At 56.8% G+C, this 25570-nt stretch overlaps 1 protein-coding gene across 1 annotated transcript in view; it reads right to left on the bottom strand.

The window, feature by feature from the left end:
- Positions 1-24986, bottom strand: part of FAM222A (family with sequence similarity 222 member A) — a 28093-nt gene extending 3107 nt beyond the window's left edge. Inside the window, exons 1-2 of the mRNA XM_077787310.2 lie at positions 24887-24986; positions 9615-9733 (exon numbers count right to left, since the gene is read on the bottom strand). Of these exons, the coding sequence (XP_077643436.2) occupies positions 9615-9696 (82 nt within the window). The 5' untranslated portion in view covers positions 9697-9733; positions 24887-24986. The remainder of the gene's footprint in view (positions 1-9614; positions 9734-24886) is intronic.
- Positions 24987-25570: the final 584 nt, after the last annotated feature.

Genomic DNA, 25570 nt, shown 5'->3' on the forward strand with positions numbered 1-25570 from the left:
GTCGTTCCCATTATACTTTCATTTGGAGTTTATCTTGAGTATCCAATGAGCCACCAACTGTGAAAATGATTAAATCTACAAAATCTATCTAATAGATGGAATAAATTAGGTGTTTAAAATCTCCACACACACTCTCACACACACACACACACGCACCCGGGCACATGCACATACACGTCGGCACATGGGAATGATGGTTGGTTCCCAGAATTCCCAGCCCTGTTAAGGGATGTCTACAGCACACTGGGAATGCCAGACCTGGTGCCTGCCCAGAGGAAGGTTTTGCAAGGGAGAGATGGAAAAACTGGGGGGTTTGGGGAGGCCCACCCTCCCCAGGCAGTTCAGCCCCCCAGCAGCACCTGGAGCACTCTGCTCCCTGATGCCACCACATCCTGGGTGGCAAAGTCACCACGGAAGAGCTGCACCTCTGGGTACATTCCACATTCCCTGTGAGGGGATTGCCTGTGCCAATCCCACTCTGAGTGACATTCCCATGGCTGTGACACACCTGGATGAACCAGGCATTGGTTAAAACCAGGATTCAGTGGGAGGGATGCCCTGGGATCTGTGACTCTCCACATCACCCCTGCTCCCAGCAGCACAGGGGGACACTGCAGTGGGGCTGTGGCTGCTCCCCATGCTCTCCATCAGGGCAGTAATTGCCCAGGCAGGACGCAGCCTGTGCCAGCCATTGCTCCCATTAAGCTGATGTTATGGGCTTTTTACAGGTGTCTTAAATAGACATTGTTATTAACGAGTGTATTAAGCCAATTAAAACCAGCGCCTTTGAGGAGGATTTAGAGGAGCTGTCGGAACACAGGAGGAACAGCACCAGCAGCTCCCTCCAGCAGGACACGTGAGGACGTGTGGCACCAGGACATCCCAAGCACTGAGCCTCCGGCCTCTGGGAAGCTCCTGCAGAGCCAGAGGGCAGTGAGGGCACACTGAGGGGGGCATGGTGGGCTCTGCTGGGCATGGGCACCCCCCAAGCCAGTGGGTGCAGGGGGCTGAGAACGGGACCCCTCTGCCCAGCACAGCATGGAATGGCATGGCACGGAACAGAACAGCACAGCACGCACATCTGCATTCCCCTTCATGCCAGCACCACTGTCCTTGGAGGTGGCAGCATCGTGAATACTCAATTAACATGACACTAATTAGCTGGTGACACTCACAGAATCCCTAATGAGCCCATTCTGTGGAAATGCTCCTTTCTGAGGAAAAAATATTAAAAAACCAAGGGGCTGCTGCAGGAGGGAGGGAAGGGGGTGGCGTCACCTGCGAGCACCACGGTTCCCTGACGGGGATAACCAAAACCTCACCAGAATCCAACCAAGCACTCACCCCAGGTAAACAATTCTCCAAACACATTCCACATGGGAAAAACAAGGAGCAGAAATAGAAAATTGTTTTCTCTTTCTTTCCTCTGTGCTCCTCTATGAAAAATCCTGAAAGAGAAGAGACTGTGCCTGCCACGGCAGTCAACCTGCAGGGCTGGGAATGCCAGCACAGCCATCACCACCTCTTGCCACCCCTAAACCCAGCCCAGCCACTGCCCCTCCTCCCAGATGTTTCCCTGCCTCCCTCCCAGCTCCCTCCCTCACTGGCATTCCCATGGGATGCGTCTGGCACCCCCCCAGCTCCCCTTCCCTCCCTGACCTGCTCTATTTTTCCAGCCTGCACTCAATAACAGCTAAATAATTGAATCTGCTCAGCAGCCAAAGATTTGGTTTGAATTTTATTGGAATTTTAAATTGTTTTGTTTCTTCAGTATTTTATTACTGTAAATGGAAAATGCATCGCCCGCAGTAATAATCCGATGGCTTTTTATATTACTCTGAGCTTCTGCTTGGAGCATTATTGGAAAGCCAGGAAGCGAGGAGACCCCAGCTAATGGCAGCATGGGCTTATGAGATTATGCCTCCAGCTAAACAACTTTTTACTTTAGCAAATTGGCCACCAAACCCAGGTCCCAGACACAGATGTAAATCCTAAACCCCTCTGGGGCTGCGGTCCAGGATAAACCTCTGGTTTATGGAGCAGGGAGCTCTGGCCCTGCTGTGCCTGGAGCAGCAGGATGAGGCAAAATGTCCAACAAGGACCAGGGATGTCTGCAGGAAGGGTGGGAGAGGTGGGAGAAACCCCTCCTAAAACCTCCTCAAATGTGCCCACCTGCTGCTGGCATCACTCAAATCGCCCACATCCCCCACACATGCCTTGCATCCCCTACATTCCACTGATCCCTGGTGTCCCCAGGGACTCCCACACCATGCCCAGCTGCAGCCACAGCCCACGAGGTCTAGGAAAATAAAGGAAGATGGGAAGAAAGGAGGGAAGGGAAGCTAAGCTAAGGGTCTGCTTGGCTAAAGCAGCTGTGGGATCAAAATGGCACCAGGAAGGATGCCCAGGAGCAGGAAGGAGAGGAATGATGCTCAGGACCAGGAAGGATGCTCAGTCCTGGGAAGGATGTTCAGGATCAGGAGGAATGTTTAGAACCAGGAAGGACAGAGTGGATCCTCACTGCTAGGAAGGATGCTGGGTACTGGGAAGGATGCTCCAGACCAGGCAGGGCAGGATGGACACTCAGCACACAGAAGGAAGCTCCACTCTGCTCCCACAGCCCAGGTGCCTGTGTGACCCCCAGGTGATGCTGGAACAACCTCCCTGCCTGGGTTCCCTCTTCCCTGGAGGAGGATGAGCACAGGCACCAGTAATTTGTGCCTTTAATTCCCATGAGACTGCACTGCCTGGCAGCTGCCCAGCTCTGGAAGGGGATGGGGAGCATCCCTTGGGTGCACAGAAGGAACAATTTGGGGATCAGCACCAGCAGCACCACAGCCCTGAGCAAGGACTCCTCAGGAATGTGGCAGGACACGGCACCTCACTGGTTAACAGCAGCACGAGAGACAAGTGCTGCTCCCTCCCTCCCCCCCATTCCTTCTGAGATAAGATGGGACAATCCTTATTTTTACACATCGAAGGCGCTACAATATTTTGCAATAAATGAAAGAAGTAATCTCGGCAGGGAATCTTTATAAAGCTGCCGAAGGCGACGTGGGGCTGGAAGCTTCCCCGAGCAGGGGATGGGCCTCGCCTTCCCCGTGGTCCCAAAGGAAAAAGCTTTTCACCCCTTTTTCAGATGGGAAAAAAAGCTGCAATGGAGGGCTCAACCCCAAAAAAGCAGCTCAAGGGAAGCATCTGCCTCAGCTCTGTCTTCACGCGGTCCCATTGCCACATTCCCCCTGGGAAAGGGCATTTTCCTGGAGCCCTGAGCATCCTACCCAACCTCACCCTCCCTGCTCATCCTCACCCTCCATCCCTGCCCCTCTTCCAGAACAGCACTGGCATTTCCAGCCCTGAGCTCCTGGTTTGTTCCTGCCCGGCCTCTCTGAGCTGGCAGGGCAGAAGGGCAGCAATTAGGCAGGATTTTTAATTGGCACAGGGGCAGGAGGGGTGGGAAGGGGAGCAATGCCAGGCAGAGGCAGGAGCACACTGGGGACCTGAGCAGCCGTGGCAATGGCTCTTATTAAAAAATAATAGTGCTGCAGCCTCCAAATGAATTAAATTCTGTGAGAGCAGAGAGCTTGTTCCCAGCTTTGGGACCAGGATCCCTGTTCCCCTTGCAGCAAGGCGATCCCAATGCCTTCAAAGCTTCAAAAAGCAACAAAAAATTCCCTTTTTCTCTGCCTGCCAAACTGGGAACAGATTTTTTAAAAGCTAAACCCTAAATATTTGCAAAACACTTGGAAGAAACCTCAATATTTGGAAAACACTTTGAAGAAAACAAACAAAAGCTGCTACATTTAACAAATCAAGACAGTCCTTCAAGTTTTGGGTCTGTGCCCCAAGCAGCAAAGCTGCCTGGCAGGATCTGGCTGCCCTGGAGGGCAGAGCCTGGCACAGCTGGCACCTGGGAGCCAGCCAAGGGCAGGGCAGATCCCAGGGGGTCCCAGATGGAGCCGGGGGGTGGCTGGGGGACGCTGCCCTGCCCAGACCAGGGTGACCAATGGGTGGGTGCATGGGGAGAGCAGCCACATGGATTTTGGGTGCTGCCGGGCAGGGGGACCGCGGGCACCGTGCGCCCCCCACTCCGGGTGGGTTGGGTGGCTGCCACATCACATTCCCCAGCCCTCCCACCCCGCATGAGCGGCGGTTTCTGTGGTGACAGTGTCCCCAGGGTGGGTGGTGCTGATGCCATGGGGGGTCCCTGCTGACCCTCCCCATCCCTGAAGGGACAGCACCACCCGTGACCAGCTCCCTGCGCTGTCCCCAAAACCGCCGTGTCCCCACGGCAGAGCCCCCACTGCGGGACCCCCCGACCCCGGCGTGGAGCATCCCCGGGTGCCAGGAGCAGAGACAAACCCGCCCCGGCTCCGGAGGGGGCTTAAATTAAACCAACTCCAGCAATAACAGCGGGAGAAATCCATCTGAATAACCGTAGGTGGCAAACCCCGCGCGGCAGCGCCGGAATCTGCAAAGACAACAAAATTCATGACAAAGCACAAAGGGAAGCGCCGGGCTCGCCGTCCCCAGATATTCATCCGTTAACGCGTTCCCTTTTTAGGCTGACATGTCATTTCAGACGGGCCTTTCTTCCTCCCCTTTCTTCTCCCCCTCGTCGCGCGCGCGGCTCTGCCGAGGCGGCTGCTGAATTGGATCACCTCGGGGCGAGCACTTTATTATCTGCAGTCAAAGCGTCACCGCAAATACCCGTCTACACACACACGTGTCACTTCCCATTTGTCTCCTCCACGAGGTATTAGCCCGGCACAGGCACCGGGCTCTGTGCCACCACAGCCACCGTGCCACCGCGCCAGGATGCCCTGGTGCCACCCCAAAGCCGGGCTGATGCTGTCCTGCTCTCAGCCCGGTGTCACCCCAATGCCACCCCGGTGCCACCATCACGATACTCAAGTGCTGGTGTTACAGTGAGCTCATGGGCACTCTATTTCCCCTTCCCCGGGACCCTGTGACTCTGATCAGATAACCCTGGACCCTCCTTCCTGCCCCGACAGGGTTGGTGGAGAGCCAGGGAAGCCCACCCTGTCCAAAGTCTGTACAGACCCCTGACATTCCCTGTTCGTTCTCTTTGCTCCGCTCTCCACATGGACACCACAGAATAAAGAGAGCTGAACCAACATATCGGGGTAAGAGCCTCTTTTGGAAATCTTTGCCATCTCCTGATATTCCTCCCCTCACAGCCTCGGACTCTGGGCTAGCCTGATATTCAGGGGGCTGTGCGAGGGGGGAAATGTCATGCTACCTCAGCACCACCATGATGCTGCCATAATACTGCCCTAATGTCACCCTATATGTCACCCAACAGTGACCAAGCACAGCCCTGAGGCCACCCCAACACAAGCACCACCCCAGTGCTGTCCCAGTGCCACCTTTCAGAAGTTCTGATGCCATTCCACCAGAGAGCCTCCAAGAGACTCTGAGATTCCACCACCTCTGTTGGCCCTGCAGTTCACCCAGCTGCCCCCTCTGCTCACTCATCCACAGCTAATTAATATTTGAATTAATTTAACACACGGGTTCTGTACCTGCCAAGGGGAGTAGGGTGAGCACCTCCAAAGCAGGGTGCCCCATCCTGGGGTCTGCCAGTGCCCAGGAAGCTGCTCAGTGGCCAATGGACCATCACAGTCCTGGGAAATTTGGACACAAACCAAACCTCCTCCTGTGCTGCACCATTACCAACCAAGCCCACCCCAAAGCCAGGGCTCTGACCCGGCAGGAGATGGGCACTGAGCAGCCCCACCTCACCCTCCATCCCCACACATGACCGATGGAAAAGTGTTTTTGCAGCAATTCCTGGCAGGGAAAGTGCAAAGTCAACAGCACATTTTGGGCCCAGCAGTTAATTGAACTCCTTTTTATGGCACGTATATAAATACACAGAACCATCATTAACCGATCCCTTCCAGAAACTGAAAATGAAAGAATTAATCTTACTTCACTCATGTGTAACCCCTCATGAAATTAAAATGATATTTTATGGGTGTGTACAAAAGCAAAGCCTCGCTGCAGCCACTCTAATGAAAATGCCCTTGGAACAAGCAGAATTGGGTAACGAGAGGACATTAAATGGAGCCTCATCTCGTGTGCAATTAAGGGGTTTATCACTGATGAGAGTCCCCACAGGTGCAGGCAGAGCTGTGGGTGACCCTGGAGCTGAGTCCTTGGCAGGGAGCCCTGGCCATCACCTCTCATTAGGGCCATCCCCTCGTGGCTGTTTCAATACCCAGATGGGCCCCAGAAGGGTTTGTGCCACCCCCAAAGAGCCATTTATCACACTGTCCCCGTGGGGCTGAGGTGGCAGCTCCCATGGGACCCTCAGGATGTGGGTGGTGAAAGAATCCCCAGGCTGGTTTGGGTCTCAGGGATCTTAAAGCCCATCCAGTGCCACCCAAAGCCACAGGCAGGGACACCTCCCACTATCCCAGGTAGCTCCAAGCCCCATCCAACCTGGCCTTGGACACTTCCAGGGATGGGGCAGCCACAGCTGCTATGGGCACCCTGTGCCAAGACCTCACCTCCCTCACAGGGAAGAATTTTTTCCCAAAAACCCATGTATCCCTTCCCTCTGGCAGTGTGAGGCCATTCCCACTCATCCTGCCATTCCACGGTCTTGTAAATAAGCCCTCTCTATCTTTCTTGCATGCTCATGAGGTTCACCTCTGTGAACTCTCCGTGGCTTCCAGCCCCTTTTGGGGGACACATCCTGCTCCCTGCCACACTCCCAGCCCCAGGCTGGCTGGAGGAGGGCATGTGGAAAGTTAATATTTCATTAAATATCATCCAGTGCTCCGTGACTGCTTGAGAGTGGGAGCAGCAAAGAGTTTGGCCAAGCTGAGAGGGGCATTATTTGATTTATAATTTAAATAAAGCTCCGGATTCCTGTAATGCGCCCCGGATAAAATCAAAAGGGACCAGGCTGCTGGAGTTAATTGGACGTGATATTTTCCTGAGGATGCTGCTGCTCTGCAGGCTTCTGCTCCTCTGCTGGAGGAGGGAGGCACAGGCAGGGCTGGAAGGGCTCTGGCACCTTCCTGCATCCTCTTCAAGGCATGCCAGGCTCGTTCCTATGGAACAGCCTTGGGAATACTGCTGGCAACAGCAGCAAAGTCACCTCCAGCTCTGTCAGGATGGATTTTTGGGATGCTCCGGGCCCGCTGGGATGCAGCCACACCAATGTGGGGGGCACGGAGATGGGGGGACAACAAACAGCAGGAAAGGCCAGGGGCAGGCCTGGGGGGTGAAGGTGCCAGCAGCTCCCTGCACGGGCAGGAAAATGAGTCAGCTCACCTTTTACGTGAAATTAATACCAAAATTAATCAGCAGCACGAACAGGATAATAGGATTTCACAGTGGTGCCGGGCCAGACGGCCAATGTGCCGAGAGCCAGACTCATTTAATATCGACAGAAACAATGCCAGAGGACAGAAATAAGACCCATAAAGATAATTACTGAGATACTCAGGAGCAAATTAAGTAATCAGAGGCACTTCTAAATTGCGCCTGGTTTGAAGAGCGCGCTCTCCGCGCCGATTCCCTGCGCGGGCACTCCGGTGGCGGCGGCAGCTCCCGGCCCCTCCGCCGTGCTTCCCACAGGTGCCATAAATAAGGAAGGGAAAATTGTGCTCCAAGCCAGATGCGTGGCCCTGGATGTCACCTGCAATTTAATTTGCGCTGGCAGGAGGCAGAGAGGAGCGAGACGTGCAGGATTTGCCCGTAATGAGCGGAAACACACGGGCAGCTAAACTTTGATTAAGGTGACCTGGCTGGTGGCAGGGGGTGGAGAGCGTGGCATGGGGGTCTGGGCAGGAGCTTGGCTGTGCCACCCATCCCAGGGGACATGAGTCCCTTGGAGATCTCAGGTGAGTAAAGTCCCTGCCTGAGACCAGTCAAAAACTCTGTCTCCTGGGAACCCCACACTGCCAGGGTCTGGGGCTGGGGTTAAACTCTGCCCTCATCCCACTGGCACAACTCCAGGACCACTGGGACCCTGGGGCTGGGACCTTCCCAAGACACAGGCAGCTGTATCCAGGAGGATACAGCTGTATCTGCATCTCTCACACCCACGGCACCATATGTGACACCACATAAGGGCTCCTGCTTCCCAAACCTTCTTATTTCAGCACCTATGGCAGGGTGGAAATGGTAAAAAGCACCAGGCCTCCCAGCAAGAAGGTGCTTCTGGGCTTTGTTCCATGAGCTGAGACGGTCCTTAGCTCTGAGCTGCATCCGGGGAATGCTATGGGGACCAGCAGGTGTATCCTGACCTCAGGATCACAACGAGCTCACACAGAGATTCTCGATGCTGACTGAACACCTCCAGTCTCCAGAAAACCCCGTCAGGCTCATCCTGCCCGTGGGTCTCAGATCATGTGGGCATGGCTGAGCTCATTATTCCATGGCAACGAGGTGCTCCAGGAGCTGGACACCCCTGGCCAGCCCTGCGCCGCCGCAATGCTCAGGCGTGATGGATTACAAATAATTTTACAAGAGCAGCATCCTTTTTCCTTCCAGACACCATTAAGGAGGAGACCTGGGAGGCACAGCAGGGTCCAGTGCAGTGCAAGCTGCACTGTGACACCTGTGACCAAAACCCCACCTCTGGTCTGGGTGTCCTATTCCCTGTGCTTCACACAAAAAATCATGGAATCCAGAATGGTTTGTGTTGGAAGTAACCATAAAGATCACCCACTTCCCCCACCCTGCCATGGGCAGGCACACCTTCTGCTCCAAGCCCTGTCCAACATGGCCATGAACACTTCCAGGGGTAAGTTTCAGGGATAAAAGAACTTCCAGGGATAAATAACCCTCCTGACTGGCAGTGCAATGCTGAAGTGATGCTGGAGTCCCCAGGGAGGCTGAGCATCATCCAAAATCCATGCCCAGCTTGCCCAAACCCCATGTCCAGCTCACCTGGCTGCTCAGGATGCCCAGGTAGAGGGGAAAAAAAAAAGGAAAATCCAGCTCATTAAACAAACACCCGGGGGCTGTCACAGCCTAACAAGCAGAGCTTTAGCAGCTGATTTGTCTTCAGCCGGCAATGTTTAAAAATCCAACTGAGACCAGCAGAAAAATATCCACTCCCCTCTTTAAAACACACATTCATCACTTGAGAATCTTAATGCGTCTTTCCCAGCCAGGGAGGTCAAACACGCCTGCCTAAAGCAGGCTCATTAAATATACATTTAATCACGGTTTGGATTGAGAGACAAAGGCTGGGAGAGACAGGTGCTTTGCTGGAGTGACCTTTTGGATCCCATTTTAATGTAACTAGTTTACAGCTTATCTGAAAGGCCAGCTCCTGGGGAAGGCGAGCTGCAGCACAAACGGGGAAAGTAATTAGGGGGGGAAGGGCCGGGGAGGTTTGGGGGGCCGACTGCACCATCCTCTGCTGCCGCCACGCTTCCCAGGCAGCTCTGCAACATTTGCTGAAGTTGGACTTATCAACCACAGAACCCAATTTAATTTGCTTATCTTGGCTCCTTCCTCCCCCTCTCCTCCCCGCTTCTCCTGCTCTTTTTAATTATCGGTTAAATAAATGTCTTTTTCAATAAGGGAAACAGCATCAAAGCGGGCGCCCGCCCCCGGGCACTTACACTTGCGTGGCTCCAGCGCCTTGCTGGGGCAGGGGAGGTGCTGGGCTGGGGGGTTCTGGGTCCTCTGCAGGCAGGCCAGCATGGTCCGGGCTTCCCTGCGGGCGTTGCCACCCCGTGCCCTGTGAGAGAGGAGACACACGGTGAGCCAGGGACCTGCCACCCGCTGCCACCACCCCGGTGCCCACCTTGCAGGAGCTCCCCAGCACTCAGTGCCTTCGCTCCTCCGGAGCCTGGAATGAATAGGGATGTATATAAAATAAAGATGAAGGTCTCAGCAGGTGATTTGCGCTTCCTGCAGAGCTTTCCACCCTTCCCACCAGGAATGTGGCAGAGCCGGGGCGTGGCGGCGGTGCCAGACCGCTCCGCCGGCGTGCCAGCCGGGAGTGACCCCGGCCAAGGCTGGGGAAAGACAGCGTTAACATCTCACTCGGGGTCCTGGGATCTGTCGCCAGCTCCCAGCTGGCATCAAAATCTGCTCGACAAAAGCTGGAGGGGTCAGGCCAAAGTCGCTGCCGCCGCGGTGCTGCTCATTGTACATCCTTCCCCAGCCGCCGCCGGGGCCCCGAGTTATAACCAGTTGCTGCTGACACCCTCCCACTGCTCCAGCTGGCGCAGGGAGTGATATTCCCACTCGGAGAGGGCAGGGAGACGTGGGCAGGAGCAGCAGAAAAGCAGGCGTGGTGCCCATCTGCCAGCATTTCAGCTCCTGCGCTGCTGCTCTCTGGCTGAAGGTTTATGGATGGCTGGGGGTCACAGCTGGACATCATGGATGGGCATCACTGCTGGGAACATCACTCCATCTTCTCCGTTGTGGGGGAATCGTGCCCACCTGCAGCCAGCCGGGATGTTTCCCACATGTCCCAGTGCTGGCACCGGCGTGCAGAGGAGTGACGTGGTGGCCTCAGGCACGTGGTGGCCTCTGGCAGAGCCTGTGACCATCAGCACCAGGAAACAAAGCATGGATTGATGCTCCCCGAGCCGTGCCTGGGGCTCTCCAAGCTCTGCTGGTTTAAATGTCACCCTTCAAAACACCTTCGTATCCACCATGGGCGCACACAACAGGACCTGGGCTGCTCGCTCCTGCCCCGTGCCCTCCACCAGGCAGGGGGTGCCAGGCTCTGGGATAATTCAGGATGGGATCCATACAGGCTGTCCATGCCTTAGCTGGGCTCATCAGGCTCAGGGTCTCACCCTGACTCCCCCAGCAAACCAGCGACAAGGAGAGATTTGTCAGCAAAAGGTGTGAGGAAGAGGAGGAGGAGGAGGAGGAGGAGGGGAGGAAGTCATCTAATACCGAGCAGGTGTCTGGAGAACCCAAATTGTGCTGTTTTCTCCTAATAATGAAGTATTCATGAGTAAAAGCCTTTTTCACTACTTTCTTAAGATACTAATTTCACAACAAGCGCCTTGTTACCATGCAATTATTCCAATCGTGCATTTCTCCCAGATTCCATCTGTCCTCGCGCTCTCTAAATGAAAGACAATCATGTAACCACCTTTCATTATTCACTATTTTACTTTCAGCAAAGGTACCCTGAAAGAAATGATTTCCTCTGAAAGGGACTTTTATTCAGTTTCAAAACCAATTTTCTCCTATTACTGTCTTAAAAAAAAAAGGAGGGGGGTAGGGAGGTGTTTTTATTTCATGCATTACATATCCTTTGTTAACGCAGCTCGCAGTAAAAAGCAGCCGTATCCATTTTCTGGCTTCGATTTCTGGTAATTTTAAAATATGCCATTACAATCAGGCAGAAATTATACAATTTGAAAAGAGAATGAAGTGCTTCTTATTCAGAGCCTGAACGCACTTGACTGCCAGGAGTTCTCCTCTCCCCGCCGGGACTCGGGGTTCATTACGCAGCCCCGCTCTCGGCGCCTCAGCTCCCCCGGAATGTGCCCAGCGCACATTTTCCATGATGGGAGCTGCCACCCTGACCTCACCCCCATTTCTGTGCCTGTCCCTGAAGGGTGGCCCTGGATCGAAGCACCCACGGCCGTGCAGGAGATGGATGATGGCACCGGCTCCTGCCGTACCTGAGCCTGATCTCCACGGTGACCTCGGGGCTGGCGTCCCGCCGGGTGTCACCATCTGGACGATTAGCGGTGGACGTCACCCGCTCCCCGCGCCGAGGCAGCTCCTGGCGGGGACACTGACCCTGTCCCCAGCAGACACGGGCGGCATGGGCGGCTCGTGCCACTGCTGGATGCCCTGGGACACGCGAGGCTGAGAGCGAGGAGGAAGCACCCAGGGTGTCACCAAACCCACGTGCTGGCACGGGGTGGGGTGTGGATGCAGCCTGTCACGGGAGCTGAGGCTCCAGCAGGTCCCTGGGGACACCCCCATACTGTCACAGGTTGTCCCCACCCCTGCTCTCTGCAGAGCCCAGCTCCCTCCTGGAGCCATCCCGACCCCAGGCTGGGATCATCAGGCAGGAGAGGCGCGGGAGCCACACGCCAAACCGAATAAAGCCAGAGATTAATTCAGACCCTGCTGCTGCCCCCGTCTCCCGGTGTCTCACAGCCCAGATGATTTTTCCGACAGCTCCGCTGCACCTCGCCCCACCTTCACAGGCACGCTCAGAACCGGGAAGGCTCTGGTGCCACAACCCCAGGACAGTGTCCATCTGTCCACCCCGGCACCCTGCCGCGAGCCCCGAGCCCCAGCGGGCCCGTGGGCGAGCGGGTGGGCGCCTGGCACAATGGGCATCTGTGCCACGCTGGCATTTCGCTAATGCCGCTCCGAAAAGCCCCTGAATCAGCTGATGGGAATTGGGCGCTGCTGGGCTGTCCAACGCTTAGCGCCGGCTTAGTTAGCTCCATCTGCATTTGAACTAATTCCAATCAGCAGGATCCGATTTAGTTCAAGCTGCTCTGGCTCTTTCATGGCAGGGAAGGCAACACTCAGCAGTTTTGCTGGAACGCCCCGAGTTCACACAGCCTCTGCCCAGGCTGTGCACGTGGGCTCACCATCATCCAGCAAAGTGAGTCCCACCAACAACCTTGGGGACATCTGGAGCAAGATCCCCCAGGAGCCCCAATTCCACATCCCACAACTCTGGCATCATAGAATCACAGAATGTTTTGGGTTGGGACATTACAGCCCATTCTGTCCCACTCCCTGCCATGCACAGGGATGTCTCCCACTAGACCAGGTTGCTCCAAGCCCTGTGGAACCTGCCCTTGAATACTTCCAGGGATGGGGGAGCCACAGCTCTTCCTTCCTCTCTCCCACCACTCCATCCTGCCCCACACCCAGCTAATCCATCTCGACACCACACTATTTATAAGCCCAAGGTCTTTGTGACTTTAATAAAAAACACCACCCTCTATGTCTAAAGCCCCAGTGATGGGAGGGTTTGGCACCTCCTCTGACATCAGCAGCTGATAAATCGGGCTTATCTCCTCCGAGAGCCCTGCGAAGGTCCCTCCTGCGAGATAAGGCCAGCGCAGCTGTCGATAGAGGCTTTTGCAGGCGAGGATTTAGATAAAAGAAAATGTGACGGGAGGGGGAAGAAAAGAAAAAAGGAACTTTTAAAGTCTCAGCCTGATGTGGGTCTGTGTGGCAAGGCAGGGATGGTGAGGGACAAGGTCTTGGACACCATCCAGGCTGTGGTGGAACACATCCAGATCCTTCCCCTGGTGTTATCAGGGTGCAAGCCCATCAAAAGGGAGATTTTGGGGTTAGGAGAGGAAATGGGGGCAGGACCAGGGATGCTGCAAAGAGTCATACCAAGGCCATGTCCCTCATGGCTATCAAAAGCCAGTACTGGGTTTGGCACAAGGACAGGAGGTGAGGGGTGACTCCGGCTGGGAGAGGCACGGGAGGCTCCTGACAGTGCCAGACAAACACATGGAGAGCGTGGGGCGAGGCCAAGGCTGGCAGTAACCAGAGAAACAAAGCAAAAACCCCCACTGGCCCCTGGTGTGCAGAGCATACCCAAAGTACAATTTGGAACACCCCTTCACGGATGAAGGAGAATCCAACCACACCACCAAGGAGCTCCTCTTCCTCACAGCCCTGAGGACATCAGAGCTCCCTGTCACCACACCCCACCACTGGTCGCACGGACACTGATTTCCCATCTGAGGGTGTGCCGGAGGAGGAAGGATTCCCCTCTGCACACAACAGATTCCCACCCCACTGTAGGGCGAGCAGGATTTTGGCTGGTGCTGCTACCTGGCACTGCCATTACCCATCTCCCACCCAGATTTAGGGTGGAGGGGATGCAGCAACACCACAGCTCAGCCCTACAAGGGGTGAGCATAGAAAGGTGACCCCACTGTGAACCACGGGGAGCATCAGGTAAAATAAAACCCAAAGTTTGTCACCAAAGGTGCCGCCAGTCACCCCACGACCTTCCCTCGCCCGACCTTCCCTCATCCCACCCGGCTAATCCGCTCCCCTCCGTGTGCTCCAGCCCCGGGCCTTTCAGGGGGCCCTGTTAATAATTAAATGTTAATCTAAAAAGCAATTTTAGCTGCAGTGCTGCAGATCTGGTTAGAGATTACATTAGCATGTAAGAGTCAAGGGTAATTTTCTCTAACCCCTCTTGTGATCTTTAAAACCCGCAGATCTTAAAGCAACACCAGCTCCTCTGATTAAAATTGGAAGCTGGGGTTTGTGATGGATAATGATGCTGGAAGTGATTATTTTGCTGCTCAGGGTCTCGCTGGGATGTGGGGACTGTGGGGGGCTGGGGGAGAGGCCCAGAGCAGCCAAGTGGCTTCTCCCAGCCCATGCTCTGTAGAAATGCTGGGAAGGTGCTGGGGTGAGCCCTGGAGCAGAGCTGTGACACCCTGGGCATCCTTATTTCCCACTTTTTTAGACTGCTGTGACACCAGGATGGCACAGAGCCCACCAGCCATGGCACAGTTCCAGGGACAGAAGGGAATTGGACCAGGACCCTCACTGCTGCCATCCTACAGCAGCATCTCATGTCTCCCCCATCCCACCCAGAGATGAGCTCTCTGCTCTCTTGTGGCAGCTCCAAGGAGAAACCCCTTGGACTGTTCAAGTCAACATAAAAAATACCCCAAAATAACCTTTTGCTCACAAGCAGAGTGAAAGGAACTGGGACAGGGCACAGCAAATGACCTCCTGAGCACTTCCAAAGACCCTAAGGAAGAAATAGGGTATCAGATGTGTCCGCAACGATGGAATTTAAAAAAACCCAACAATTCAAGTGCTGTTGAGCATTTGCAGACGTCCCTGTGCAGGACTCGGGCGGCCTGGTTAAATTTATGTGTCAGCTTTAAGGAGGCCTCTCATCAAATGAGCTATTTTGGGCAGAGATTAAAGATCTATTTTCGCTGCGAGCGGGAACAGCTCTCGAACAGGTTAATAATGATTCTGGAAAGCCAAGTGCCTCCAGCACACCAGGGCAGGACCCAGAGCCCTGGGTGCTGTTCGGGGGGGCTCCTGAGGCTCCCCAGGCTCAGAGGATGAGGGATCACAGTGCAGCATCCCCCTGCCCTGCTGCCATCCTGCCGGGGAGGAAGGAACCCCGCGTGCTGCGGCGGGCGCTGAGCAGCCGTGGGTAATTGGAAGTGGCAGACGCTGGCACGGCGCTGCCGAGAAGGTCATTACATGGGACTGGGAACAAAATGCCAGGAGCAAGGGGGGAGTGGCCCTGTTAGCAAAGGTCAGGGCCCTGCCTGGGTGCTGTCGGTGTTTTTGGCAGGGCTCAGCCCTGGCTGCATGCACCGAGGTCCCGGCAGGGCCAGCGCACAGCGGGCGGGCAGGATCTGCCAGGTCCTGCCAGACATGTACAGAGTGGCCCCTTGAATGTGGCAGCAGCTCCTCAAAGCAAGACCTCACTGATCTGACACAGTCGTGCCGTGCCTTCCTCCTGCACATGGATTGGGAACGGGGGTGGGGGGAGCTGGCCCACATGGATGCTTGGGATGCTCGTGGGCTTTAGTTCCAGCTCTAGCTTAGACCTGGGATCAACCAGCAGAAAAGCCAAGTGGTTCCATGCAGCACCAACTAAAAGCACTCTGGACCCCAACAAGCCAGGAGCCAACTCCAGCATGGGCAAGCACACCACGGGCACTCGCAGCATCCACATCTCCAGCTGAGACCAAGCAAACTCAGCAGTGCAGAGAGCAAAGCTCCCCATCACGGCTCCTGTCCCACCCTGGCTCGCTCCTTCCTCATGCCAGGGGTTTGATTGTCCCTGCAGTGACAGTCCCTGTGCTCCCATGGCAATGGTGCCCCGTCCAGCTGCCCCACACTCGGCAGCCGGGTGCGCTCCACTCCGTAATTACAGCCCCAAGTGCTGGAGCTGTGAAAGAATCCGAGGAAGGAATCCAGGGTAGATCGCGCTGCTGAAATTACTATAATCAAAGGCTTTCACAAAGGCTTCAAATGCAACCAATTACCCTGAAAGACGAGGCAAGAAAGAAAACAAATTAACATGTTTGCACAGAGCCTCAGCACAGCGCACACATCGCCCCGCGCCGCCCTCGACCCCGGCCGGCCGCTGCTCTCCATCCCTGCTCCTGCTCCCCATCCACGGCTACCCTCTCCTCATCCCTGGCTACCAGCTCCCCATCCCCACGGCTGGGCCCTTATCCCACATCCTGCTCCGCTCACAGCTGCACACAAAGGGGCTCTGTGCCCGTCCCTCGCCCCGCAGCCGCCCACTGCCCCGCCGGCACACAAAAGCCCTGCCTGTGCCACGGCCGGCTCCGGCGCAGGCTCAGGGGCTTGCCAGGGTGGCCTGGGGAAACCTCCCTCGCTCCCTCCCTCCTCCCCCAGCGCTGGAGGGGTCCCCAGGCCAAGGGAGGAGTGGGGGGTCCTCAAAGGCACTCATTGAGCACAGCCCTGTGTCGCCCACCAACAGCTGGGGAAGCTTCTCACACTCACAGCAGGGACCCCTCACCCTCCCCTCCTTACGTTTCACTTCATCTGCACTGCCGGTCTGGGAGGAAAAAAGGGGAAAAAAATAAAAATCAACTTCTTTCTTTTAATATTTAACACGAGTCCATCACCCTCAGTCTATTTGGTAACACAAAGCTCTGGAGATTTAAACCCTTCTCACCCGGAGAGATGGAAATGAATGGTGCTCTTTAATGAGCTGGTTCAGCAGAAAAGATAGATTTCCAAGATTACTGTAGGAATTCTTATAATTGATGTGTACTTTTGTAACAAGGATTATACCACCATCCGGCCAAGTAATTCCTGCTCTTCCCCCTCCTTCTCCCAAGCTCACCCTGCTTTTGGGGTTCCCTGGGGAGAAGGACCAGGCTGTGTCCTCATGGGGAGAAAGCAACTCGGGAGGGGAAGGAAGAAAAAGACAAAGAAAAATTAAACATGTTTTTCTTATTTAGCCATAGACAACCTAACCCAGCCACTGAATGGGAAAATAAGGCATCTCTCCAGATTTCCCTATTTGTTTTACAAATCCCTACTTTCCCTACCGATCGGGAGGCCGGATGAGCCGCTGAATGCCGACTAATTAAAAGGAACAGAGAACAATGCTCAGAACACGGAGTTTCCCTCAGATGTTTATAGCAATTGTATGAAAATGTACCAGGCGGGATGGGGAGAGCTGACAGGCGGGATCGGGAGCAGCCGGGATCGGAGCTGGCTGCCTCCCCCGCCTGATTGGCATTAATTGTGCGCGTTTGCAAAGCAGAACGGAAAGTCTGACACGAGCTGCGAGCCAACATTTCTTTCTAATAGTCTTAATGATTACGACGAGAGCTGATGATCATCGAGGGGTGTTAATAGCCCGGAGAGCGGCTGCTCCAGGACTGCTCCCGGTGGGGACAAGCTGGGGATGTCCCAGCACAGCTCCCACGGGTGGGCTGGGGTGGGGTGGGATGAGCTCAAGTGGTCCACACCACTGGCTGTCAGGTTGTAAAACTCTGGAAGGACACGGATGGGACAGGAAGGACACGGAGGGGACAGCAGCCTCCTGCTCCATCCATCCCCAGGCTCTGGCCCATCGGAAGGGTGGTTGCAGGGTGGGCAATATCAGGAGGGAGAATGTCACCCACACTGAGCCCCCTGCGCAGCAGGAGTGTCCCCAGGCTCAGGGAAGCACTGGGCCACCCTGCTCCCACAGGTGCCCCCAAACCAGCTGCCACAGCCCCATCCCCAGCAGGTTCCACAGGAGGGGCTGGGGCTGCTGCCCTGGGGAGCGAGGAGAGGCTGCAAATACCCCGCTGAACAGCAGAGCCCGTCATTAATAGCTGATTAATGGAACTCGAGTTTTCCTGACTATTTACAAGGCTGTTTTTCTGCATGTCCTTGAGTTTCACTGCTGCAGAGGCCAGCGGGAGCTGGGTGGGATGGGGGACAAGCACGGGCTGCTCCGACCACAGCAGACACAGAGACAGACGTGCTCAAAAACCCGACCCGGCCAGGTTTACACGGGAGGAAAAATCGATGTCCATCGATCTGTAATACAAAGGGACCGCGGCGCTGGCAGGTGGCAGCTGCCATCTGACCGGGGCTGTGCAGGGGACACGGCTCGGGGTCACCCACCAGAACACCATGGCCACCCCACCTGCAGCAGGTCCCCGTGGGCAGCACGGCCAGGCCATGTGCCACAAAGCCTCGGTGCGTGGGTGGCCCTTGGCCGTGTCCTGGCAAGGACACGGCTGTCACCTGCTCAGCCTCCCCCAGCTGGATGGAGAGACGGCCTCAACCCAGCTCTGAGCTGTTTGATTTGTTTTATCATCTGCCCTGGCCAACAGATCACTCAGCTTTGGGCTTTCTGAGCTCACTAATAATTGTTCCCTGATGAAAAGAAATCGAGACTCGGTCCCTTTCTTCTTTCCCCCTCTATTTCCAAAAAAAAAAAAAAAAAGTCTGTAAAGAAGAGCTATAAAAATGGCTTGTTATCTCACCTAGCGAGGCTCGGGCTGTATGTTATTGCTAATTGGGTATAACATCCTTGTCTTGTTCTGCTCTCTGAAGCTAAATCAAGAAAGCACCACTGCTGCGAACTAATTATATCTCTGGACTGCAGACTCCAGCTTGTCTTCCCCTTTATTGAGTTAAAAAATGGTCACTAACCTTAATCTCTCATATTCCCAAGAATTAGGGCTGCTGGAAACCCACCACTTCCACCTGCATCCTGCTCTGTGCTGGGAAAGACAGAGCACATGGCCTGATGAAGGGTTTGTGCTGCTCTGGGACACAGCCCTGAGCCAGGTCCCAGAGCTGCCCACCCCTGTGGCATCCTGTGGCACTGTGACAATCACAGACACTGCTCAGGTCCCTGTGCCATGGAGACTTTCTCACACACAGCTCGGAGCCTTCCTGTGCTGCAAACACTCAAAGCCTGACCACCTCTCCTCCTTACACAAACCTTAACTTTCTTTCAGTGGGATGTTTCTAAAATCTGTCCCCATCTCAGCATTCCCAGGCTTGGCAGATGTGCAGACAGGGGTCATGCGTGCAGAAACCAAGGGGAACAGATGCTGCTCCAGTTCATCCATATCAGCTCCCAGTCCCAGCCCAGGATGAACCCCCATGAAACTGTTAAAGCTGCTGCTCACCCTCGGGTCCCCCACAGGAGCAGGGACACTGCAGCCACCCAGCTGTGCCACTGCACACGGCTATGGATGAATCTCTCTGGTTACTGGCACAGCTGCACCCTCTGGCACTGCAGCCATGGCACAGACCCCAGGCGAGAGGACAACCAGAGCCACAAAGGACACTGAGATGAGCAGTGGACAGCCCTGTTCCTCCCTGTCCCAACAATTCCCTCAGCACCAGCAACTTGGGGTCAGAAATACCAGCAGCAGTGTGAGGCTGTGGGACAGGAACTGGAGCAGTGACACCAAGTTCAGCATCCTGCCCTGCTCCATCCCCCTGCCCGTGGGCACCCACCCATGCAGACAGTGTTACTTTCCAAAGGCAAAGTCAAACTCCAGTTCTCCCTGAGAGCCAAGAGCATCCCTTAAAAAAATTGATACTTCCCTGACTATTAATTAACCTGAACCACTTAAAACTGCCTTCAATTTGTCAGGTTTAACTGCCAGCTCTTCTCGGTAAATCAAGCGTCGCGTGCAGATGGAGGCTGCGTGTGCGAGGCGGCGGCGCAGGAGGAGGCGGGGAGCACGGGGAGAGGGGCACCCTGTGCCACGCTCACCATCCTGTCCCCTGAGAGCCCTGGCCATGATATTCACACCCCACAATTAGCCAGGGCAGGGTATTAAACACACCAGGCGGGCAGGAGCAGGCAGGGCAGCCAGCGGGGCTCGGAGCACCCCACACCGCAGCCTTCCCGTCTCCCCCCACGGCGCCCTTGTCGTGCAGCCAAGGCTGAATTGGAAAGCAATATGAATATTTATCTCTGACAGTGAAATCTCCCCGCTGCAGGGTATTAAGGCTTTATTAGTGTGTGGTTACCAGCCACACTAAGCCAGCCCCCGCTCTTGCCTGGAGCGCAGAGAGATGACCTACAAGAGGCAGATGGCAAAGCCTTGGAGAGCCCCCCACGCCGGGCCGTGCCTCCTCAAAAAGGGGCTGCACATCCCAGTCCCACGCAGGGAGACAGAGTCAAGGTCCCCTGACCAAAGCCCCCTCCTCACCCAGCACCAGCCCCTCCAAATCACCTCCCCAGGCTGAGGCCGTCCCCTCGCCCCCGCGGCTCTCGCCGTTTTGGGTTAAAACGCTGATGTATTCTCTCTTTAGCAAAAGGAGTCCCAGGGGCTATAAAAACTCCCAGCAGGCTCCTGTCAGTCTCAGGTCATTAACTTTCTTTCATTGGGAGTTTGTTTACAGCCAGCCATAAATAGCGGCGCCCGCGCCGCTCGCTCACCAGCGGGACAGGCTGGGATGAGATGGGATGGGATGAGATGGGATGGGATGAGATGGGGTTGCCTGTGCAGGGGGACCCAGCACCCCAGGATCCAAGGTGTGGGGTCCAGCAATGCTCTCCTCTATCAACTTTTCCCATGCCCCGTGTTTCCCTGCACCCCACCCTGCTCAGAACAGCAGCACCGTGTGCTACGGAGCCACCTCAGCCCTGCAAATTGATGGGGTCACCTTGTGCGCGGCCTGAGGGAGCTGCAACGTGCCTGCAGCTCACTCCTGGCCTTTCCTGGAGGAGGAGGAGGAAGGAGGCAGCTGGCTGGAGCTGTCCCTGTGGGTGACCTGCCCCACACTCTCACCCAGCCCAACCCTGGTTGCCTGCCACCAGCATCAACCTCAGTTCAGGACCTCTGCGTGTTTGAGGTGACCCAGTCCCGGTGCACAGAGCCCTAGGGGAATCCCAAGACCCCACATCTCAGCACCTGAGCACCTCAGAGCAGTGCTTTTCCAACAGCACAGACAGAAACACGAAATCGAGCATGCCACTGGCACAGCCAGCCCAGCGTTCCTGCCAGGATGTTTCCCACACACGGCTCCTCTGCACCCAGGCACACACAAGAGACAGTCTCAGAGCACCCACAGACAGGCACCCACAGCCCTGCCAATGGCCCTAATAGGGGAAGATCACCCTGGAGTCTGCTGATGCCTCAGCACCTCCATCGAGCCACCCTGCTGGGATCCTGCTGGATGCAGGTGCCCAGGGCTGGCACAGGTGCTCGGGAGCTTTATTTGCTGTGGCTGTGTGAACTCATCCCATGTGAACCCAGCTGGGGATTCGGTGGTTCCACAGGTACCCCTAGAAAGCATTTCCACAGCTACTCTCTGCATGGGGGGCTGAGCAAGAACCTCAGGCTGTCCCCTCGCAGGCACAGCCAGCTCCGTGTGCCACCACCATCAGCACCACCAGCCCCATGCTGGCACAGATGGCAGGAGTGGGGACTCGGTGGCACAGCCCCCCTATGCCTCATCCCAGGCTGCAGAGGGGGGTCCTGGGGGTCCAGCTGGCTCTGACAGCAGCCAGGAGCCCACTTCGTGTTGTATTTCACAGGATGGCCGCAGGACCAGCACCACAACAGTCTGTGCACTGGGCTGAGGGATTAAACCCCAAATTCACACACGGAGACTTGTGCTCTTCCACTCATCCCTAGGCGAGCAGGGACTTGCCAAAAATCCCAGCCTCATCCCTGCCGGTGCACTGCATCTATGGAAATATCTGTATTTTAACCCATACACTCGCCCAACCTGTAATCAGAGCAACACAAATAGCCCCTGCTTCCCATGTAAATTAAAAACACCCATTAGGCAGATTTCAAAAGATGTCAGTAGGCTTATAATTATACACGACATCCTTCCGAGATAAAAGCGATTACCGGGGATGCAAATCACTTAGCAACCAATCAGTGCCCCCAGAGTGCGGAGCACTGACCAGCCATCCATTTTCGCCTCGTCCTTTTATTCCCTGCATCGAGCAAATACAAACACAGATAAAGAGAGGCACAATAGCTCTTGACACGCAAATAGGTTAACATAATAAAGCCAGCTTTAGCCGGCTCACTCGAGGGAGAAAAGCAATTCTCAGGCAAGCAGGAGGTAATAAAACAGGGCTTTTGTGTTCCTGGCTCCCATTCTCACCCCTGCGCCAGCTTTGCTGCATTAGCTGATAGGCATCGTGGTTTGATTGAATTACCTTTCATGAATATTAGCTTTTTGAGGAATGCGCAGGCAGAAGAGAAAGAAGAAATGTCTTATTTTTGCATGCATGCGCCTGCTGCAGACGGACATGCGGCGGCACAGATGCCGGCGGGGGCCGGGAGAGGGGTCCCGGCAGGTGCAGCCCCCGGCCCACCCCGCCAGCTGCAGCATCCCCAGCCGTGGGGGGGTCACACACACACTGCCTCCATCCCAGGGTGAGACACCACCAGCAAAGGACCTTACCCAGGGACACACATCCTGCTGTCCCCACGTGGAGCCCTGGGGACAGGAGGCTTGTGCCATCACCCTCCATGCTCAGGACCCCGCATCCCTGCCCGTGGTACCCCCACAGCCGGAGGGGGCTGGGCTGGGCTGGCTCCCCGCACACATTCCCGAGCCCACCGCTCCCTGTGCCGCAGGATCACGCCGGGGAGGGAGCGGGGGGCTGCCCGGTTCCACCGCAGATTTTTTTCCCTCACAAGTTGAGGCCACGCAGGAAACCCGCTCCAGGCAGGAATTAACTCCGCCGCCTGGCAGGGATGCAAACGCCCGGCACTGATGCCGCACGCACGGCGGGGAGAGCGGGGACAGCTCCGGGACGGCGGCGGGCACGGGGCACCCGGCTCGGGGGCATCACCCCCGTGGGGTCGTGGGACCCTCGGTCCCACAGCCAGAGCCCTTCCCCGGGCAGGGCAGCAGGCTGCAATTAAAAACCAGCCCCAGGAGGGAAGGCGCTCCTCCGCAGCCTGGCTCAGGGATGGACGAATTTCAGGCTTAAAACAACCAGAGGGGCTAATAAACTAAGGTGACGTGGTCTCAGCAGCCTGGCAGCAGCCACTCATGTCGTCCTTCCATGGGCTTCCCAGCTCCAGCCTGAGGGTAAATATTCACACCGAGATATTGCAATTTTTAACGACACGCTTGGCTGAAGCAGGGCCCAGCTCGCAGCCGGAGCTGCTCCGGCATCAAGAACGTGCCCGACTGGTACCGACCCTCAGACCAGCAGGAAAGCTGTTCCCGAAGCTGGGAAAACAAGCCCTGCTCCCAGGGAATGGCTTTTCCATCCCCTGCTCTGCACACAATGTGAGCAGAAGGAAGGCACCGCGCTAAGAGCTTCCCTCTCCTTCCACCGCGGCTTCCAGGCCGCCCGGCCCGACCGCACCCGGCTCACGCCGTCCACTCTTTAAAGTTTTATGGATCCTTCATAAGAAAAACCCCTCGCAGAATGCCCGGTGCCCTCTGCCAGGGCTATTTCCCATCTCACCACCGCCTGGGTGTGAGAGCTTTGCCGGCCAGGGTCGCACGTGTGTGGCCACTGACCAGCGACTGGCACACCGGGCAGTCAAACCCCACCGCAGGGGCATGAGGAGGGGTAAAACTTCCAAATCCCACTAAAATATCCCGAGAACGACGCTGGACGCTCCTTGTTGAGAGAAGGGCCACGTGGCTCTGTCCCCATTCCTGCAGAGCCCCACGGCCACTCTGCCCTCCATGAAAGCTCCTCACCCAGAGCATCCCGAGCAGGAGGATGCACATATAAATATATAAATATACACACACACATAAACACGTATCAAAAACATCTCTGCGGAGATCCCGACAACCAGAGCCGGGCAAACCACCACTGCCCAATGCCAATGAATTCATCCCTTGGCAAACAGCAAGCACGGCTGGAAAACTTTGCCACTGCCTCTCCTCGGAAATACCCCGCAGGGCCGGAGCCGAGCCCCGGTGGCAGCCGTGCCCTGCAGCGAGCTGTGCCGTGCCGTGCCGTGCCGCCGCCGGCTCGCTGCGTCCAGGCCCTGCCTCTCCAGCCATTAAATCTCCACGATGTGACGGCTCTCCCGGAGCTGGATTGGGACGCCGGGGCTCAGAGCTGCTGGCACCGGCAACACCTCATTTCTGCCGGGGACCGAGCGGGAGAAGCGGCACAGCTCGCTCGTCCCCGGCTGGAGCCGGCGGCCGCCCCGGTGGATGCCCAGCCGCGCTGCCCAGGAGCTCTCGGGGACCACGATGCCTCGTCCCCGGTGAATCGTATTCCCAGAGCCGACGGTCCAGAAGACACCACAGGGATGATGCCTCCGCAGCGGAGCTTTTTCCAGAGGGGATTTTCCCCGGCAGAGCCTCCTGACCCGGCGGAGGCAGCCAGGGAGACGGGTGTTAAATAAACCATCGCTGGGTGGGTCCTTCTTCCCTCTCCTTTGTGACCGGCGGGATCCACACCAGGCGCGGGGTCCATGGCGGGGTCCTGCTCTGCCACCACCCGCTCCGGTGTCGCGGTGGGATTGGGCGCTTTCCTGCCCGGGACGGAGGAGAAAACCCCTTTTTTTTTTTTTTTTTTTTTTTTTCCCCCAGGCGAAAAGGGGCAGAAAAGGGTCGTAGCAAAGGCGGCAGCTCCCGGTCGGCTCTCGCTGGAAGTGTCTCAGCTTTCCTCCTGGAGGCACCCGTGGATATTTTATTTCCACTTACGAGTCAGGCGACCCAAAAAGCCATTTAAAAAATCAAAAATCGGATAAAAAAAAAAAAAAAACAAAAACCAAAAAAAAACCAAAAGTTGTTCCCGTTCCTCTCCGGTAGCGACGGGCGAGCTGAGCCCCGGCGGCGACGGCTCCGCGGGCACCACCGGGCACCGCGCTGCGGCGGCACCGCCTCCGCTGCGCTCCGGGAGCCGGCGGAGCCCCTCGGTCCCCGCGCCCCCGCCCGGTAACCCCCCCCCCGACCTCCCCGGTGCCCGGACCCCCGTTACCGTCAGAGCTGGATCCGGGCCGGCTGCGGGCGCTGCGTTGCGGGGCGCGCCGGGCCGCCCCCCCCGGGCCGCGCAGCAGCAGCGGCGGCGCCCGCCCGGCCCCGCGCCCCGCCGGCGGCCCGCCCCGCCCCGTGCGCGGCCAGCGTGCGGCTCCCGGCCCCGGGGCGGGGGGGACGGCGGGGAGCACCGCGGGGAAAGGGGCGGGGAATAGGAAGAGCGAAAAAAATATCCGGGGAGAAGAGGAAAAAAAAAAAAAATTTAAATAAATTAACCCCAAATCCACCCGGCGCGGCTGAGCTGGGGCGGCGCGGCGACCCCGCGGGGCATCACACCGCGGCTGCCCCCGGTTCCTTTGTGCGGCGGCGGTCGGTGCCCGGCGGGGCGGGGCGGGGGGGGTGGGTGGGTGTCGCGGGGTGGTGGTGGCGGGGAGGGGGGGCAGCGGCGGCGGCTCAGCGCTCCATGGCGGCGGCGGCGGCGGCGGGCGGGGGTCGCGGCGGGGCGGGGCGGGGGGCGCCGGCGGGGCGGCCCCGGCTGGCGGCTGGCGGCTCCCGCCCGGCGCGCGGCTGCGGCGGCTCTGAGCGCCCCGCGCGGGGCCCGGCGGCCGCACGCGGCTCGGCCCCGCCCCCGGCGCGTCGCCATGGCCACGGCGCCGCGTCCTGCGGGGCGGGGGGGCGGAGCGTCCCC

This window comes from Lonchura striata, chromosome 15, assembly GCF_050655825.1.
Source record: "Lonchura striata isolate lonStrDom1 chromosome 15, ASM5065582v1, whole genome shotgun sequence".
In the NCBI taxonomy this organism is placed as follows: domain Eukaryota; kingdom Metazoa; phylum Chordata; class Aves; order Passeriformes; family Estrildidae; genus Lonchura; species Lonchura striata.